Source organism: Manacus candei, unplaced genomic scaffold, assembly GCF_025592945.1.
Source record: "Manacus candei isolate 608988 ecotype Guabito, Panama unplaced genomic scaffold, ASM2559294v1 h1tg000014l, whole genome shotgun sequence".
Lineage (NCBI taxonomy): Eukaryota > Metazoa > Chordata > Aves > Passeriformes > Pipridae > Manacus > Manacus candei.
The window spans coordinates 19,631,824-19,649,621 of NW_026138062.1; the positions used below are offsets into that span (position 1 = coordinate 19,631,824).

General features: G+C 38.0%; 2 protein-coding genes across 2 annotated transcripts in view; one reads left to right on the forward strand and one right to left on the reverse strand.

Annotated features, from left to right (window-relative positions):
- Positions 1-17,798, reverse strand: part of RB1 (RB transcriptional corepressor 1) — a 71,458-nt gene that overhangs the window by 19,786 nt on the left and 33,874 nt on the right. The window lies entirely within an intron of this gene.
- LPAR6 (lysophosphatidic acid receptor 6) lies at positions 7,566-10,983 on the forward strand. Its single transcript, XM_051779340.1, is given in 2 exon segments — positions 7,566-9,514; positions 9,517-10,983. Coding segments are annotated over 2 exon segments (939 nt in total). The 5' UTR covers positions 7,566-8,634; the 3' UTR covers positions 9,576-10,983.

Here is a 17,798-nt window from a genome sequence, read left to right on the forward strand (position 1 = left end):
GTTTTTATGTAGTACCTCCTTCTGAGGCTAAATATATTATCACAGAATCATAGAATGGTTTGGGTTAGAAGGGATCTTAAAGATCATCTAGTTCTAACCCCCTCACCAGAGGCAGGGACACCTTTGACTAGACCAGGTAGCTCAAAGCCCCATCCCACCTGGGGCTTGAACATTTTCAGAGATGGAGTATCTTGTTTCAGAGGATTCATTCTCTTACAGCAAAAGATGAGAATCCCTCATAACAAAGACACTTGCTCAGGGCATGGGATGTGGGTTCCAGCCTCCCCTCTCCTGCCAGGGTCAAACCAATGTCTCCCAGAGAGACACCTTGCCACTTCCAGGAAGATTATTAACACAGATTGAAGTGAAAATGGATCATTTATGACAAATGTTTTGCATTTGAAAACATCACTCAACTCCTCCAAGATTGCAGCAGACAATTTTAAATTATCACATGAGAAGCAAGTCCTTTGTCCATTGTCAATTGACATTTCCTTCCTTACCTTCTAGGTATTAGCTGATGGCCACACCGAAAACGCAACTGTTAAATGTGATAAACAATGTAATAAAATAGTTCATAAAGTCCTGAATTGGTTTCATAAAATTACAGGATATGGGCTGGAAGGAAAGAGCAGCTATAGGAGAAAGTGAGCTGAAGTATTTTTAAATGCTGTTTACCAGTACTAATGATATGCTAGGTAATCATTTAAGTGATCTTATCATGTAGAATTTAAAAAGGTTATTTGCTGACTTACAGATTTAGAAAGTAATAGTTCTTCACATTAATCAAACCTAAGTTCTGCTTCTTGGCAGCAGTTTTCCCCTGACAAGCATTTTCATGTCAGTATTTATCTAAACTAATTAGTTTACCAGCTTGAACAATTCTTACGAAAAATTTCCCCCCCCTTAACTTCTTACATTCTGTTTTTTTGAAGGAAACCAAATTAATACCATAGATTTTTTGGTTTTTTAAACAATATTAACTCATAAATCTTATTGAATGACTATGGCAAATTCTTTCAATGGCTTCATAATGTTATCCTTTATAAGAAAGAGAATAGGAGTGTGACTGTGGGCTTTGTGCTGCCTCTGGCAAGTAGAGGTCAAAATCCTCTGTACAAATTCAGAGGCCTCCACTTGGCCAAAACTGAAAGAGGTTGCACACATTGGATGCAGTGGTTCCAAGTAATTTGTCATGAAAGTAAAATATACCCTCAAGAACTGTGTGAAGTAACACCAGTAATCCTGACATTGAATCAGACTACCTTAATCATGGTCAGAGAATACATGTTGGGCAAAAACTTTGGTTAAAAATCTGAAAAATAACAAGTAATTGCCTTAGAATTACACAAATTGCAAATGTCTTTCTTACAAGATCTGTTATCATGACCATTTCACCCTGTATCTTTTGGAACAGTTTCCTAAATAATTAATGAGGCTTATTCCTTCCTATCATTCCTAGTATTTGCTTAATATAGCAACTGATTTTTAAATTTATTTTTTCTTAAAAGAGTCACGTTTTATACTTGAAAGGTATTTTGAGGTAAAATTTGTAGTCATCCACAGATTAAAGCTCAAAAAGATTTCTTGTTATCTAGCCTCTACTAGCCTACTGTAAGATCAACTAGACTTATTTATATGTCACAATCACCTGATGTCTAACATACATTCCTAAGGCATGATGCCATGTTGCCTTTTCTCCAGGTAATACACTGCAGTATACATAAAGAAGTTATGCACTATAAAGTGCAACTCTGAACATCACCTCAGGATGTGTCTGGATACCTGTTATAAATTCTCCAGGTCACTGTCCCTAACAAATCTCTGTACAATGTCTACTACACATACTGTAGGACCTCTATGCTATACAGCAGCAGAACCATTTCCAGTCATCTCTCAAGAGTTTCTTATCTTGCCAAGTGGGCTTATTAAGATGCAATGGAAATGATGATTTTGTTCATCCTGCAAAGCAGATTTTCCCTTAAAATGAGACCACAGAAAGGGTCAGAGGCTTAAATCAACAGCTCCTAACACACACATGCACACCACACACTGTTCATAGCTACAGAAAACGAAGAACTTAAAGCTGAGGTCCAGGGGTGAGTAAGCAGGTGTGCCATTTCTTAGATGTTCTTGCTGCACGTATTAGAGGCAGGTGGGGGCCACCCTTTTCAATATATCAGATAACAAATTGACATGGTGACAATATCTTACGCAATTATTGTTTCCTCTGGATATCTTTATAACTGCATTCTCAAAAAAATTTGCTTTGCACATCAAAATATTTGAGAATGTAAGCAAAAACTGCTCCTGGGACTTTCCATGAGTTACACAAAAAATGTAAATCCAGAACCTTCATTCAAGAATTTGTCCCTCGTGTCATTCGTGTCAGTGGCCTAAAGCGTTGCTGTAACTGGTCCTGTGTATTTACAGTGCAAACAACCAATCTGCATATTCCATGACAACGTTTACATAATTCTAGGTAACCCTAACGTGTTCATTAGCATTAACTGGGCCTTTGAGCTTCTTTTAGAAAAGCTTCTTTTGCTATTAGACCTAGTATTTTTCTATTAGTGCTATCATGGATACTATTTTCAAAACTGCGGTATTATACTTTAAAAAATTAATCCCCTATTTTCAATCTGTCTCAACTCTTGTGGGCAACAAACCAAATAATGCCAAGAGCAAGCTTTAAAATGTAAGCAAAGAGTACCTATATTTTCTGAAATACTCTAAAAATATCTTCAGAACTTCTATGACAAACTCCAGCACACAGTTCTGCACTTTTCTCCACCACTGTGCATGGAAAGCTTTTTCCAAAACTCTTCTCCAACAAACCTTTACACAAAATCAAAAGAAAACAAGAAAAAAAAATGTCCAATTAATAGTATTTTTAAAGGTTCTCTTATTTTCTCATTCTCTTAAGTTGTTCCCCCATAAGTTTAAGTATTTAAAAAGCCTCTAGCAGACCTGTGAATATTCTGAAAGATACTATTATGTTAAGGGATACTGCAATGACTAACACAGTCCCAACAGCAACACTTTAGGTTTGTATTTCAAAGGAGAAGGTTTTACACCAGAAGCAACAGAGTATTCTTATTCGCCTCTTAGTTGCCTAAAAATTATTAATCAACACGTTGGTTTTCCTTTCTGCCTGTATCAGCTTTTACATATTATTCCTTAAGTGAAAACATGTTCTCTCTAGTCCACTTCTCTTTATACTACTAGGTACATCATGGACAGTATAGGAAACAGCCAGGAAGGGACTTCATATAACTAACTGAAGTGGTTCAAAGAAACTGCTTGTGTACGCACAAATATACAATAAATACTGTGAAGAAGTGTTTCAGAACTAGAATTTGACTAAAAGTGGCATTTCTTAGAGTATGATTGTCATATTCACATATTTTTAAGAACAAAGAACCAAAACAAACTATTGTTCTCAAGTTCAAAATACCTTTCCTGTATGTATGTTTGGGTTTTAAAATCCCTCCATCAACTCAAGAGTAGAGAGGAAAAGAAAGGACTCTAGCAAACTGAAAACTCATACAAAAGGAGAGAAATTGTTTCCTTTTTCTACAAGCAGGAGAGGAGCAGTTGTAATATCTCCTATAAAGAAAATTGAAACAATTCTGAAGAGAAAAAAGAGCATTTCCAACAGGCAAGAATGAAGAACTCTAGAGTTTTATTCTGAGCTTCATTTTCCCTTTTTAAGCAATTACACAACCTAATAGACTACAGCTCAAATACTTTCACTTCTCTTGCCTTTTTTTTTTTTTTTAATACTTGGAAGATTTTTGGCTGCTGTGTATTAGAACACAGCTAGTAAAAGAAGAACTAATTGAGAAAACTGGTTCTAGAAGGTCAAACTTTCAGTGGAAAAAATGTTTACGGTTTTCTTTCAATTTTTACTTGTAATTTGAATGTCTCTTAATTGATCCTTTTGCTTGGCTGGAAGCTAATCTAAAAAGAGAAAATTTTAATCTTTCTACATTTTCACCACATTCACTACCTTAAGATCCTATTTAATAAAGGATTCTCCATCCAAGGACTTCAAACTATATTTAGCAATTACCCAGTGTGGAAGTGAATGAACTCTTACATGGAGGGAAGCTAGAGTACAAAGTCACAGAAAACTGCCAGGATTGGAACAGAAAATTTGTAGCACAGCCAGAAAGAGACTTCCTGGCTCCCAGTTCTACTTCTCAATCGTAATAAATTCCTTTCTGTACATACACATGCTCAAGGAGGAACTCCAGTAAATAGACAAGAAATGCCTAAACCCATAAAAATGACTGGATAAATAACAACTTAGAGCAAAGAAAATACTGTCCTGCCACAGTTTGCCTTCACTGCAACAGATAGCACAAGTTCTTCTGCATAAGTTTGCTTAAGCAAGTATGAACAAATGCCTGCACCATGACACAGATGTGTCTCTGAAAGCAGTAACATTAGTTATTGAATAACAGAGTTACATAGAGCATTTTGTGCATCATTTAACAGTGCATACTCTGGCCTTGGAAACACTGTAGAAATTTATTACAACACTATTAATGTTGCGGTTGGTTTTTTTCCTCTAAAGAGCTTTTAGTAGTAGCATCAGCACAGACTAAATACAGTACATAAGACAAGTTCAAAATTTCTTTCACCTTTGACTACAACTTCTGTTTCAGAAGCACCCACCAGAACTGAAGGTGAGGAACACCCAACACTGGTTAGCACAACTCCAAAGGCTTGGAAAGCCTTCCAATATTTGGAAGCCTTCCAATATTTTATTTCAGTGAAATATTTCTTTACCATTCAAATTAGACTTCTGAATTTAAGGGATCCTGCCCCCATGTCATAAATGAAAGCAAGTATTCAACTATGTGGCATCCAGGGGTACAAGGAAGGAGCAGTGTCCTACAGCCACTCTACTAGCGCACTGCTAGGGTTATAAGTGCTTTTCCTTCCGACCCCCTGTTCAATGCTGGAATAAGTTTGCCACACAAATCCAAGATCACTTAAGGGTGTAAATAGTCCTAGATACCTCAACTCAGATATCTAAACTCATATAAGCAGAGTTAAGTGGTAACTGGTTGAAGCAGTGCATGAAATCTTTTGCTGCTGAAGTTAGAGATGATTTCAAGAATCTCATCAGCTCTTGCCTTTAAGGAGCCCATGCTCACTCTGCCTTTGGTGCCTCTTCAAGAGCCAGAGGAAGCCTGTTAATGGAAATGCAGGTTTTGCTCATCTAGCACTAGCAACAAATGACAGGTCCTAACTCATTCCTGCCTGACCCAGAAAGGTAGACAGACTTACATATGCGTTTCCCTGCAGCAACAGCATTGTTTCCTTCAGAGAAAAAACCCCCCTCAGCGTACAGGGCCCTCCCTGCAGCTGCTTCCTCCTGCCTACCTCCCCTCCCCATCCCAAAGGAAAATTGCTTTTGGTGAAGGAGCATAAGCAAGGTCATTACCATGTCAATTCTTTCTCCATAATAACTGATAAACTTCTTTAAAAATTTTTAAAGCACTGGGGTCTACTAAACTGTTTTCTGAACCTGTCAGCACAAAGCTCAACACCTTAGAACAAGATCCAGCGAACAGGGAGTGTGCAATGAAGTTTCGCCCCTGCTCGTGCTGGAGCCTGGCCAGAAGGGAGGCTACTCCTGACTCCCAGCAGCTCCCAGAGCACTAGTACAGGCTTTTCAGCTTGGAGAAGCTCACACAAATTTAAACACTTCTTGGTAACAATCAGCTACATCTAAATTAAGAAAAAGGATACACAATTTGCCTTTGCCAATCACACTTTTACACTAAAATAACTCAGCCTGCACGCTCAGTCATAACCCTTCCTTGCTGAAACATGAAAGCAATGAAAAACCGGTCAACTTGGGGTTTTCAAATTTTCATTCAAAGGTGGAGAAATCCTGCATCTGAATGGTATTTCTGGACATATACAAATACGACTTAGCTCTTCAATTAATGCAAAGTGCATGTACTGTACTACACCAAAAGGGTACAGGGGCCATAGAGTCACAAAGACAACAAAAGTATACACACAATACTCTAAAATAGAGATATGAGTAGTATCCACATATGTAACAGGAGCAACAACACAGGCCATAGCAAGGCAGGGGGTCCAACGGATGAAGCAAAGGCTGAGGATGCCCCTTCACAACTGCTTTAAAGCACATTTACCATGGTAAAATGGACAGTGCCTCTGATCAGACGTCCCACCCTGCCTCTGTGTACCCACACCTTCGCCCAAATGCCAAAATCAAGCACTGATCGATGAGAGACATACTCATTTCCACTAGTTTCTCTCTCTAGACGTGAATTATTGCTTGAGGCTTTGACATGTGACATCAAATTTCTGTACTTCATGGATTTTCATTCCAGTAACTGAGCCTGCCCTGCATTGTTTTGCTGTATAAAGGAAGTAAAACTGAGATCAGAGTTCCCACAGCCTGATGCAGAACTTTTGCAGGAAAACCCCTCTCTCACCATGCAAGGTTGCCTGGAACTGAAACAAAATTTAATGTGCTATTGTGAGTAAAGTCAGGTAAGACAAACTTTATGCTAAGGTACAAGTTAAATTGGACACATGAGAGACTCTGCCAAGCTCACATTTTCATTTCTGGCTGACTTAGAAGTGCAAAATGCACTATGCTTTATGATTAAGCATGAATTTCAAAAATAGTCAAGAAGGTTTCTTGTGGTTATAGCCTATTGAACTTAAACTGCTTGATTTCAACTCAAAATCAAGGTGAAAATATTTAACAAAAAACTATAAAGCAAACTTGAAATAAAATAAGAACCACTTTTTCATGTTTCTGAATTTTGTCTGACATGGCTTACATAAGAAATCGTGCCAAAATCCTGTGAAGTGCTATTATTTACTCTTCTTCACAGCAGACTATAAAGGTTCTGCCCAGAGCCTTGCTTAGGTACAACTGATTAAAATCTACTTCAAAAGAACCATGCCACCCAGCCAGATATGAAGAGATTTGTTATTCTAAGACTTAGAAATAGACTGGTTTTGATGCCAGAAGTGAGTCTATCCAAGCTGCTGTTAAATAAATGAGTCTGTCTAAACTGAGATTTACCTCATATCTGCCCCAAAGGCAATAAGAGATGGGTTTTTTTATATTTACTTAACAATTTAATTAGTTATAACATGTTTTTGTTTCATTAATCAGTGACTAATGGGACTGTTTTGTGCATATGCGATAACTGGCCCCTTTAAATCACCAGAAACAATTGCACAGTACACTATGCATTTTGCTGTATTAATTCTGTGCTTACATATTGAAGAAAATGCTTTCCACATCACAATATTTCAAAAAAACCCTGAAGTGTATTTTTTTTTTAAAGACCCACCTTTCTGGCTAGCAATAAAGCTTGGGGTATACTTTCTAACATGGAACAAGCTAAAAATTTCTCCTCCCACTGCAACACATCTCAGTCCTGGGAATATCCAAGAGCAATCCTCTCTCAGTTATTATCTGGTGAAATTATTTAATTACCTAACAGTGTATCTTTGTCCCTCCTGAGCTTAGTATTGAGGGAATTTAGGTAGAACCGCTCAGCTGATTCCTGGTGATTAATGTGTTCTCTATTACAAGGAAAGATATCTAACAAAAATTATAATGTTAATTCAATCCTGTATAAAATCCCACAATTACTATTATCTCCAAAGAAAAACAGGAACTTTAAGGCATGAGGGTTATTCAGGCACTGCAAAGTCTTCTCATGACTAAAGAAAAAGATTTTTCAGGCCCTGGCAACATTGACAAAGGACTTTTCAGGAAGCATGGAAAGAGTTAAGAGGCAGCTGGAGCACTCTGCTGGTGACCATTTGCACGCCTGCAAGCTACAGTCTGCAAGGTACAGCAGAGACGTTATCAGATTAGGGGAAGGCAAACAAACCAAACTGAAACCATTCTTCAGCGCCCAGCCTCTTCTTCCTGTGATGTCATGCTACAAATTGCCTGAGCGCTCTGCTCTCCTCTCCAGAAGGAGCTGGGCTGCAGGAGGGCTGCCGAGGGCTGTGGGCTGCAGGAACAAACACGCTCTGGAATTCGGTTTCTGCCCTGGCAAGCAGCTCCCTTCTGCTTCTGCTTCCTGCCCCATGGGGCCAGCCAGCAAGCTGAAAAACTTGTTGTACAGAAAGGCAGCTGAGGGAGAAATGCAAGTGCCCACATTGTGGCGTCCAGGAAATCGTTTCGCAAGGCACATACTCCCAGTACATTCGGATGGACAAGGCTTTGCCGTCACGATCTGCAGCCAGGAGTAAGGCAGAAAGCCCTACAATGGCTTCATTGAATCGAGGTGGAAAATGGAACTAAGGAAGCTTTGAGGTGATCTCATCTGCCACGGATGATGCCTTTTCCGACTTTTGCCGACTGGCTATGTGATTACAAATAGCACTCGGAAGAAAAGAGTGACCTTCTGGTGATTTCTGCTGGAGATGTACTCCCCTGCCACAGAGCTCGCCTTTCTTCCCTGAAGCTTCACAGCACAACAAATTTGCCAAAACACACTGTTCAAAATACATCTGATCTGCGAGTTCTTCTGGAATTTCAAAAAAGTTGCAATAAAAATACCAGAGAAACCTCCAAATCACAGGAATTTTAAACGTACCATTATAATGGTAAGCTCTAATTGTTCCACTGAGGACTCCTTTAAATATACTTTGTATGGGTGTATCTTTAGCATGGTGTTTGTTCTCGGCCTCATAGCAAACTGTGTGGCTATCTACATTTTCACTTGTACCTTAAAAGTGCGAAATGAAACTACAACTTACATGCTTAATTTAGCCATATCGGATCTGCTTTTCGTGTTTACATTACCCTTCAGGATTTATTACTTTGTAACCAGAAACTGGCCATTTGGAGACATTCTTTGCAAGATTTCTGTCACCCTCTTTTATACAAATATGTATGGGAGCATTTTATTTCTGACGTGCATAAGTGTAGATCGCTTTTTAGCTATCGTACACCCCTTCCGATCTAAGACTCTTCGAACCAAGAGGAATGCAAAAATTGTCTGTGTCGCAGTGTGGATAATTGTGTTAGCAGGCAGCACACCAGCAAGCTTTTTCCAGTCTACAAACTGCCATAACAATACTGCACAAAGGACATGCTTTGAAAACTTTTCAGAGGACACGTGGAAAACCTACCTATCTCGGATTGTTATCTTCATTGAAACAGTTGGGTTTTTTATTCCACTCATCTTGAATGTTACCTGCTCCACTATGGTCCTACGGACTTTGAATAAGCCGCTTACATTAAGCCGGAATAAATTAAGCAAGAAAAAGGTACTCAAAATGATTGTTGTCCATTTGGTGATATTCTGCTTCTGCTTTGTGCCTTATAACATTACCTTAATACTTTACTCCCTTATGAGAACACAGACCTGGATTAATTGCTCAGTGGTAACTGCAGTCAGGACTATGTACCCCATCACTCTGTGCATCGCCGTTTCAAACTGCTGTTTTGACCCTATAGTCTACTACTTCACATCAGATACGATCCAAAATTCGATAAAAAAGAACCGGTCCACAAGAACACGCGACGTCAGATTCTCTGAAAGGCCAGTTTCAGAAAACTTCATTCAACACAGCCTTCAGACCATAAAAATGAAAATATTTGACAGTGATTCTACAATATAAACTATATTAAGAGACTACTGGGACTAAACTGGAATTAGAAGCCTGCACATTTCTTCAGCTGTGGACATATGTTCCGATATGTAAATGTTATGCTTCCTTCATATCTGAAAAGTTTATTACAAGGCTGTAAAAGTGTTAAGCATAATAGCACACGGGAAAAGTATTTTAAGAATTTACGTCAAAGGTCTGTTCTGACAGATTGTATGTTAGGAATGAACTTTTAGGTTTGGATTAGGTTAACCAAAGTCCAAAGACTGTTTGTCAAGGCAAACACAAATAAAAAAATAGGTTGGTTTTCTTTCCTGAAGTTAAAACAATTGCTCATTTTTAATAATGCTACCAGTTTCCAAGTTACTGAGGATGGGGGTGAAGCTGCCTACTTTACGCTACAGGATCCAGTCACTCAGGAAAATTGCCCCTTATTGTCATATCACTTCATAAGCTACTGTGCCTGCTCCAAGGTTTCCTCTTTTCTCTCTCTCTCCCTCTTACTCCTTCCCCTCCTTCTTTTTCCCTCCACCTTCCTTCTTAGGGAACACTGCGTTCATAGGAGGCTTCGATCCATGGGTTATAAGAACTTTGTTTCTCCTAGGTTTATCTTATTAAAATATATGCTATCTCCACAAGTCTGGCCCCCATGAAGTAATTAAGTCTTCTGGTAGTTTAGAGCATTCGGAAATTACTTAGACAGACTGGTTTTTCTTCTCACCTCTGTCTCAGATGCCTATGTAATTAAAACAAAGTAATTTCTGATGACTGAAGTTAGTGCTTCAGGTACAGTAACACTGTATTAAAGTCTTTTGTGAGAAGTTCTCCAACTCAACATGACTTTTGAGGAAAATAACATCCTCCAAATAAGTTAATTCAATCCAAAGTAGTAGTTTCTTAGAAAAACATGACTTTTGCCAACTAGAAATGAACATGTGCATCAACTCAAATATTTCTTCCAGAAAACTATTCAGTGTCCCCTAAAGAAATTCAAGACACTGTGATTTTGAGTGCAACTTCCTCTCAATTTTCATGTCCTAGAAATAATTTTAACATAAGCATTTAAAATTTCAAATGCTATTTTCTTTCAAACTTCAAAAAGTAATAAAAATCAGTACTTGGGGCTACGTGCTGGCAAAATTAACCAAGACATTTTGAGAGGTCAACGCTATGTAAAAGGAGGAATCTACATATATTAATGTTACAAACAAGAATACATAGACAAAAGTGCTTTAAAACATCCTGCTTTATACGTTTCCCAGCTCTAGAACATTGTGTACATTTTCCTCAAAATTAATTTAACATCACTGTAAAATAAAAAAATTTTAAAAGGTAAAAGTAAGTGTTGTTTTTTCCTCCTCAAAAACAATGGAGTCAAGAATAAGAACTGAGTTTACATGAATTGGCACTTTAGATTTAGGACAGTCAGCTGCAACACAGATACAGCACTGAGGCATTTTTACTTCAGGGCTGTGTACAGAAGCACGAATCAATGTTGGAGAAAAGGCATATTGAGCTGTCAGAGTATATCATATGTTATCTGTCTGAGTTTACTTCCCTTTGCAAAGCTTTTGTTAATTCTTACAACTCAACAGTACATTGCCTCCTACGACTGGGTGACTGAGTTACTGAAAGACTGCCGGAAAGTAATGTTGATTGAATTTTAAATTTAAGAGCATTTTCAATCTTTATCCATACAACTTATAAAAGGAAAAGTCAAATAGTATGAGCTTAAGCTACAAACATATCACAGATATAAACATCTGTATAATATCTGAAAATAAGCAATTATCTTTGCTGGGAATCCTAAACTCTTCTCAGATTCATATCCGACTTCAGAAAAACGCACAAAAGCCCCAGCATAGAGTAGAAATTCTGTACATTTTCCATATGCCACTGACAAATCCAAAGTTCAAAACCAGATATGCATCTCTAACACCTCAGTGAATCCCTCTCTAAAGAGCCTGTTTAATACTAGACTCCCTTTTAAAGACTGTGAGACAAAAGCCTTTAAATTACATACTGGGCTATGTTTCTAGGCTACTACTCTCATGGAGCTTGTCAAAGCTGTTACTCAGTTTGAGTGACAACTTGTTCAGCAACATCTCTGCACTACAGCAGTGAGCACCCCAGAGCCTCACCCTGGTAAAGGGAAGCTACCCAGTCTGAGATTACACAACTGCAGGGGGGGGAAATAAAGAAAAAAAATCACTGACTTACAAGCAGAACAAGTAGATAAAGTCACATGCATGAGTACTCCCCTTTAAACCAGACTTCCTTGGTGTATTAGCTTGAGCAGGCTGGAGAAGCACAGGCAGGAGATCTTTCTGCTTTGCACTTACTCTCCAGGGCAGAAGCTTCTGCTTTTTGCAACAGCACAGTGCCACACAATACAATAGCTTTCTAACCAGTTAATAGCTTGATATCCCAAAACTATTTGAGGAAGCTTTGTATTTTTTATTATTAAACTTACTTCACTCTTCCACAGGGGTGTGTGTGGGAGAACCAAATACCCTAACAAAAAACCAACACAGTCAAAAAAACCATCATCTGTAATTTTGAGAATCAGGCCATTACTTGAAAAATTCCTGATCTGACTGATTTAGAAGAGGAGTGAATCTGTACCTCCCACAACAAGCTGATATAAAGCCAAGGTACCAGCTATTCAGGACTGGATGAGATTTTCTCCACCTTTTCTGGTTCTGCAACAAGATTATCCTGGAGAGTTGTGGATGGAGCAATGTTTTCACTGGTACATTCCTGAACAGATGCACTCCCTCCCTGTGCTCCTGCCTTTGATACCAACTCTCATGTCTCTCTGGTAAGGTCTTATGCTAAAATTTAAATTTAAAACCTAGATGAGGAGTTATGATCCTAATTCATGCCAAGAGCTCTCAAATAAAAAAGGCTTATATTGTCAGAGCTCCTGAGGATCTGAATGTGTTGCAACCAGTACTTCCTAAAAGTGAATTATTTTTACTCATATGCCTACACAGGGGGCATTAGGAGTTCAGTTCTAGAATCAAAACTTAAAAAACCTGTTCTTTGCAGTCTGGTTTCTTCATCTACAGAGTGCAGAAAATGCACACTTACTATAAAAATAAAAGTAGAGGAAATTTAGTTGATTTCAAGCATGTTTTTGATCTAAATCAAGGCAGGCAGACATTGATAACTAGATAATTAACCAGCAGTTTCAAAAGACAAGGAAAAAGAAACAAACCTATGATAAACACCTCAGATTTATCTCAACATATCATTCCTTCAAAAATCAAAAGATGTCCTCCCATTTTATACTTTCTATACTCAGCTTGAAATTTTAACTTCTGGCTTTTTCAGGAACAGAATGCAAGTCAATTTTTTTCCCCCCTTAGTATACATGTCTTGGATATTTAAAGAAATACCAATACCAAGTCAAACACATTTTCATACTTTTCATCCAAAAGTGTGTAAAAAACCCCACGGAAGATACTGTAGACAGATAAGGAATTCTTAACTGGAATCAACCTCCAAGCTTTCATTTCTTAAGGAGGTAACCTCAGACATAGAAATGCAAAGATTGAGAAAGACCTTTTGAGACCAGGTAGAAGATAAGAATGGCTGTACTGGGTCAGATCCCAAACATTCAGCTAATCTACAGTCTTGCCTCCAACAGCAGCCAAGGCTGGATGCCTGGGGAAGAAGATAACAGTAGGAGAGGCACACAAGACTTTCTCAAGTGTGTCCCGGTCATATCTCAGGACTTTTGGGATCGGATGTATTTGTGTGCTCAGCAACATTAAAAATTTCTCTTCTGTGAGCTTCTCCTGTGTTCCTTCAAACGTGTGTAAAGTTTTTAACATTCACAGCAGTAAAAAGTTCACATTGCATATGTGTGGAGGGGGAATAAAACTAAGAAATGCAAACATCGTTTTGTTTCAAATCCACTAGTTTCATTACTGCCCTCTCACTTCTTTTGAAAGAGTCAGAGAGTACTAGATTGTCATTCAGTCTTTCCATATCACTCTTGATTAGTTGGTCTTCCATCATCTCTTGCAAGTGAGATAGTCATTTTCACTTGTAATTTCAAGCATCATCATCACCAAAGATGAGACTTTTAGAAATACACAAAGAATTCAGCTAAAATTACAGAGAACCCCGTGAGGTTCACTTTGAGACTGGTAATTTGAAAATCCCACCCAAGCGCATTATCCTCTAGCCTTATTTATTCTTTCAAGTTATTTTCTAGGAGTTTTATCAATGAAGAGCAATTTGTTCATACTTTTCCAGCAGTAAATGTAATATTATAAGGTTCTTGCAGTTAGGCAGACCTGTAAATCCTGACAGGTTCCCTTTTTTGCCAGACTATGATAATTTAGACTTCTGGGTTTCTGGCATTTGAGCACCACTGACAAAATGAAAGAGGATATGTTTCAAAAGCTAAGGTAAAATGTAAATCAGAATTATTCTAAATCTAGAAGATATAAATGTCTGGGCTGCATCAGTTATCCAATTACCAGAATGTTGAAAACATTGTATAAACACAACTGCCACTGCATTAGTACATTTACAGAACGCATTTAAGATGAATGCAAATTCAGAAAGCCAAGCTTGCACAGTCTAATACTTCTGCAAGAAGTTGGATGGAGAAGTTTGTTCTACTTGTCTAATTCTGTTTTCACACTGAAGCCTTTTGCATTTATTGCCTCCCCTCCATCCAGTTCCTGTTATACAGCTGTTCATAAAGTAAGCCCAGTTTTTCCCGTAAGAAAACTGAACTTACCACAAAATTAAACCAAACAAAAAGAACCCTTCACACATCTTCTGGACTTTTATAAAACCTACCATTTTGTTAGAAAACTAAAAATTCCAGAGCTGAGAATTTAGATTTTAAATAACTCTTTTTTCTATTTAAGAAACAGTCTCCCACTCTAGTTCTAGCAAAACTAAAAGCTGTCCTGCACTAAGACAGGTAAGTTCTCTACAGTTTAAACTTGAGAATCAAATCACAAGCAATGACAAAGGAAGGCCTTCAGCAAGAAGTTCTTATCCTTTTACGATGAGATAAAAAGAACATTTTTCCGCATACACAGCTTTAAGATTTGCCCTAACTCTACCTTTTTTAATCAGTGAGTTCCTGCCATAAAGAACAAAATTCTTAATTAACAATGCTAGCAACAGGAGGCACTCAAAATTAACACCATTATCTTGGGAATAATATTAAGTCTATTTTAAATGAAAACAACTGTGGCTATGTTAAGTCCTCTGCTTTTCAGATGAATTCTGCAAATACTGCTGCTTTATAAAAGGAAGTCAGTTTGACAGATCAGTTGCAAGTCTTCACTTCTGTAAAATCATGCAACATAATAAGATCTAATAATTTTTTGAAGTTTGTCCTGGCAAGCACTTTCTAAAAGCAATTGTTTAAGTAATAAAAACTGAAGACATTCCTGGTCACTAAGGAGTGATACTGGATTACAAAAAATTTACCATTCATCAGCAGCATCAAGAATTACACTTGACTAAAGTTGAAACCATCTATAAAAAAATCTTTGATGCTCTTATAAAGTAATGAAAAAAGTACCCAAGACATTGCAGATATTTCTTAATGGAGACATTTGTTAAGTATACAGCAAAGCATGGGAAAAAATGAGAATACAGATGGTGAAGCAAGTACCAAAATATCTGCCTTTTCAGCCCTAAGAAAAAACATGTTTCATTAATGAAATTGAATCTGAAAACTGCTGGTCTACTTGTTTGCTTGAATTATTTCACACTTCTTACGTGTGAAACAAAGTTTACCACATATACTGCATGCTCACATTGTATTTCACATGCTCCCATGGGTGGTAAAATCAGCACCTTCTGCTATCCAGATAAGATCTGTGAGCTCCTCTGAGCTGCTGGAGGGTGCAACAGACACAGATGGAGCATGCCAAGCACAGGCTCTGGTCTGGGCAGGCTAACTCCCAAAAGGAAAGGACAGGGTGCTGACAGGCCGAGTGCTTACCCAAGCCAAGTTTAGGCTAGGCAGAGTCTAACTGTGTGAACCTTGAGTCTCTGCTCAGGGGTTCAGGAGAACACCTGGTACACAGGTCCCGAGATTAGTGGTTCCATACTCAGCTGTACCATAGGCACTTATCAGCCTGTGTCTGACCAATTCTGACATGCAATTCCAACACAAATGAAAAGCTTCAACAAAACCCAGAGGGATTACCTTTCTAGAGGATGGTGAACACTATGCCTACTCAACAGCTGTGAATAGGGGGATCCAAATCCCTGACAAGGACTTTTTATTACAGGAAAGTTACTGTAAGACACATAATCAAGTGATACAAATATGTAACTGAAATACTATGTATTCATATCATATAAAAGCAGGTACAAAAGAACTTTTTCAGCCTACAAAAAAACACTTCAAAACAAACGCCACGCATTTATGCATGCAATAACTTAAAGAAAGTGCAGCAAGCAGAGAGACAAAACCTCCCTTCCAATAGCATATAATTTGACAGTTTGAATTTGACATGATACTGTTATCCCCTTAAGAGCTTGAAAATTGAGCATATAGCTGGGAAAAAAACCAAACCTTCGCATTAGAATGTGTGTTTGGCACCTACTTTGCTTCTTAACAGAAGCTAACTTTATCTTCTGTAGAAAGGTTAGCAAGGAAATGGCCCAAATGACACAGCAATAAGGATAGAAAGAGCAATAAAAACTTATGACAGTTATTCAGAGCTGTGGCTCAGATAAAACAAGCAAGACCCAAGAAACCACCAAAAACCCAAACAAAACAAAGTTTCATTCTATTCGTTTCACCAGTTTTGTTTCACTACAGAGATTTATAAAAGTACAAAGTTGGAGAGCATAATCCCACACAAGGAAGAAGCAGTAGGGATACGACCTCAGAATTTAACCCAAGCATGGTTTACTTTTGTATTTAAGAAGACAGACACATCAAATTTGCCACAATTCAGCAAGATTTTACAAAACGAAAGGACTGCAAATATATGTCTCTGAATTCTAACATATTCTTCCCTCATGGGCAACCTTTAAATGTTCCTACAAAGCATTTACAATGCAGTTATTACAATGTTGCAAGATGAAAAGCTAAAGTTTAAACTACCTAGAAACATAGTATGACTAAAATGAAAGTCCTACAGCTGTGGTACCACCAAAACATTGGACAATATAAAAAAAGACCAATTTGGAAAACAAGTATTCCAAGAAAACTATTTGACTATTTCCTGTTAAAATGTTACTTATAATCAGGGCAACCTTAAGGAAAAAAAAGTCTATCACACTAACACAGACTTATTTCTCTGACTAACTCTGTACTTGGGACTGGTATAGAGACAGGCAAGATACCTTTATACTGCACCGACAGAGCTGGCAGCTCCACTGAGTACAGCCTATCAACCCCAGTTCCCTGTTACAGCTGTAAATCTATAACCAGAGAGATCCTACCTAACACAGATTCTGCTTCTGTACTTACACTGGTAACTATACATGACCTCTGTGTGAACAGAAAACACAACAGTGACTATAGGCAAGATATATAGCATAAGTAGCCACCTAAAGCAAAACTGGGCATAATTACACAAGTGCCTTGCTTATGTCCCCTTCATGTTGAAAGGAAGGGGGAAATGCAGTTGTGATGACTAGAATAAAGTATGTGACTCGCTTCTACTAACCTTAACAGACAAACATTATAGATCTAGTTTAGGTTTTCCATTGAGACAGATGCTCTTCACAGTTAGGGAAAGTGAATAGTCCCATTGTAAAATATCTGTTTAAAATAAATAGAATGAATTGCTTTCTGGAAGTGCAGCTCCATCTCAAGCATAGAGGGAGACTAAATATCTAAGCTACTGAAGTAGGACTCATATTCCCCTAATAAGAGAAACTCTAAAGCAGTAGATGAAGCGGAGAGAAACTCAAGTTCCTAATCAAAAAAGGCATCTAAATTTCACAGAATGAAATCTCCACATAGTTGCTGTCTCTTAGGTAATCTTTTTGGTCATGTTTGTACTTGAGTCAAAAAAGCATCTTAAGGGTTGGGCTGACTTGGTATACCTGCAACAGATAAACCCACTAACACTATGCTAATGTAACCCATCTCTTACAGTCCTAGTGAGTGTTGTGTACACTAAGTGAGTGTCTACTGAGAAGCAAAC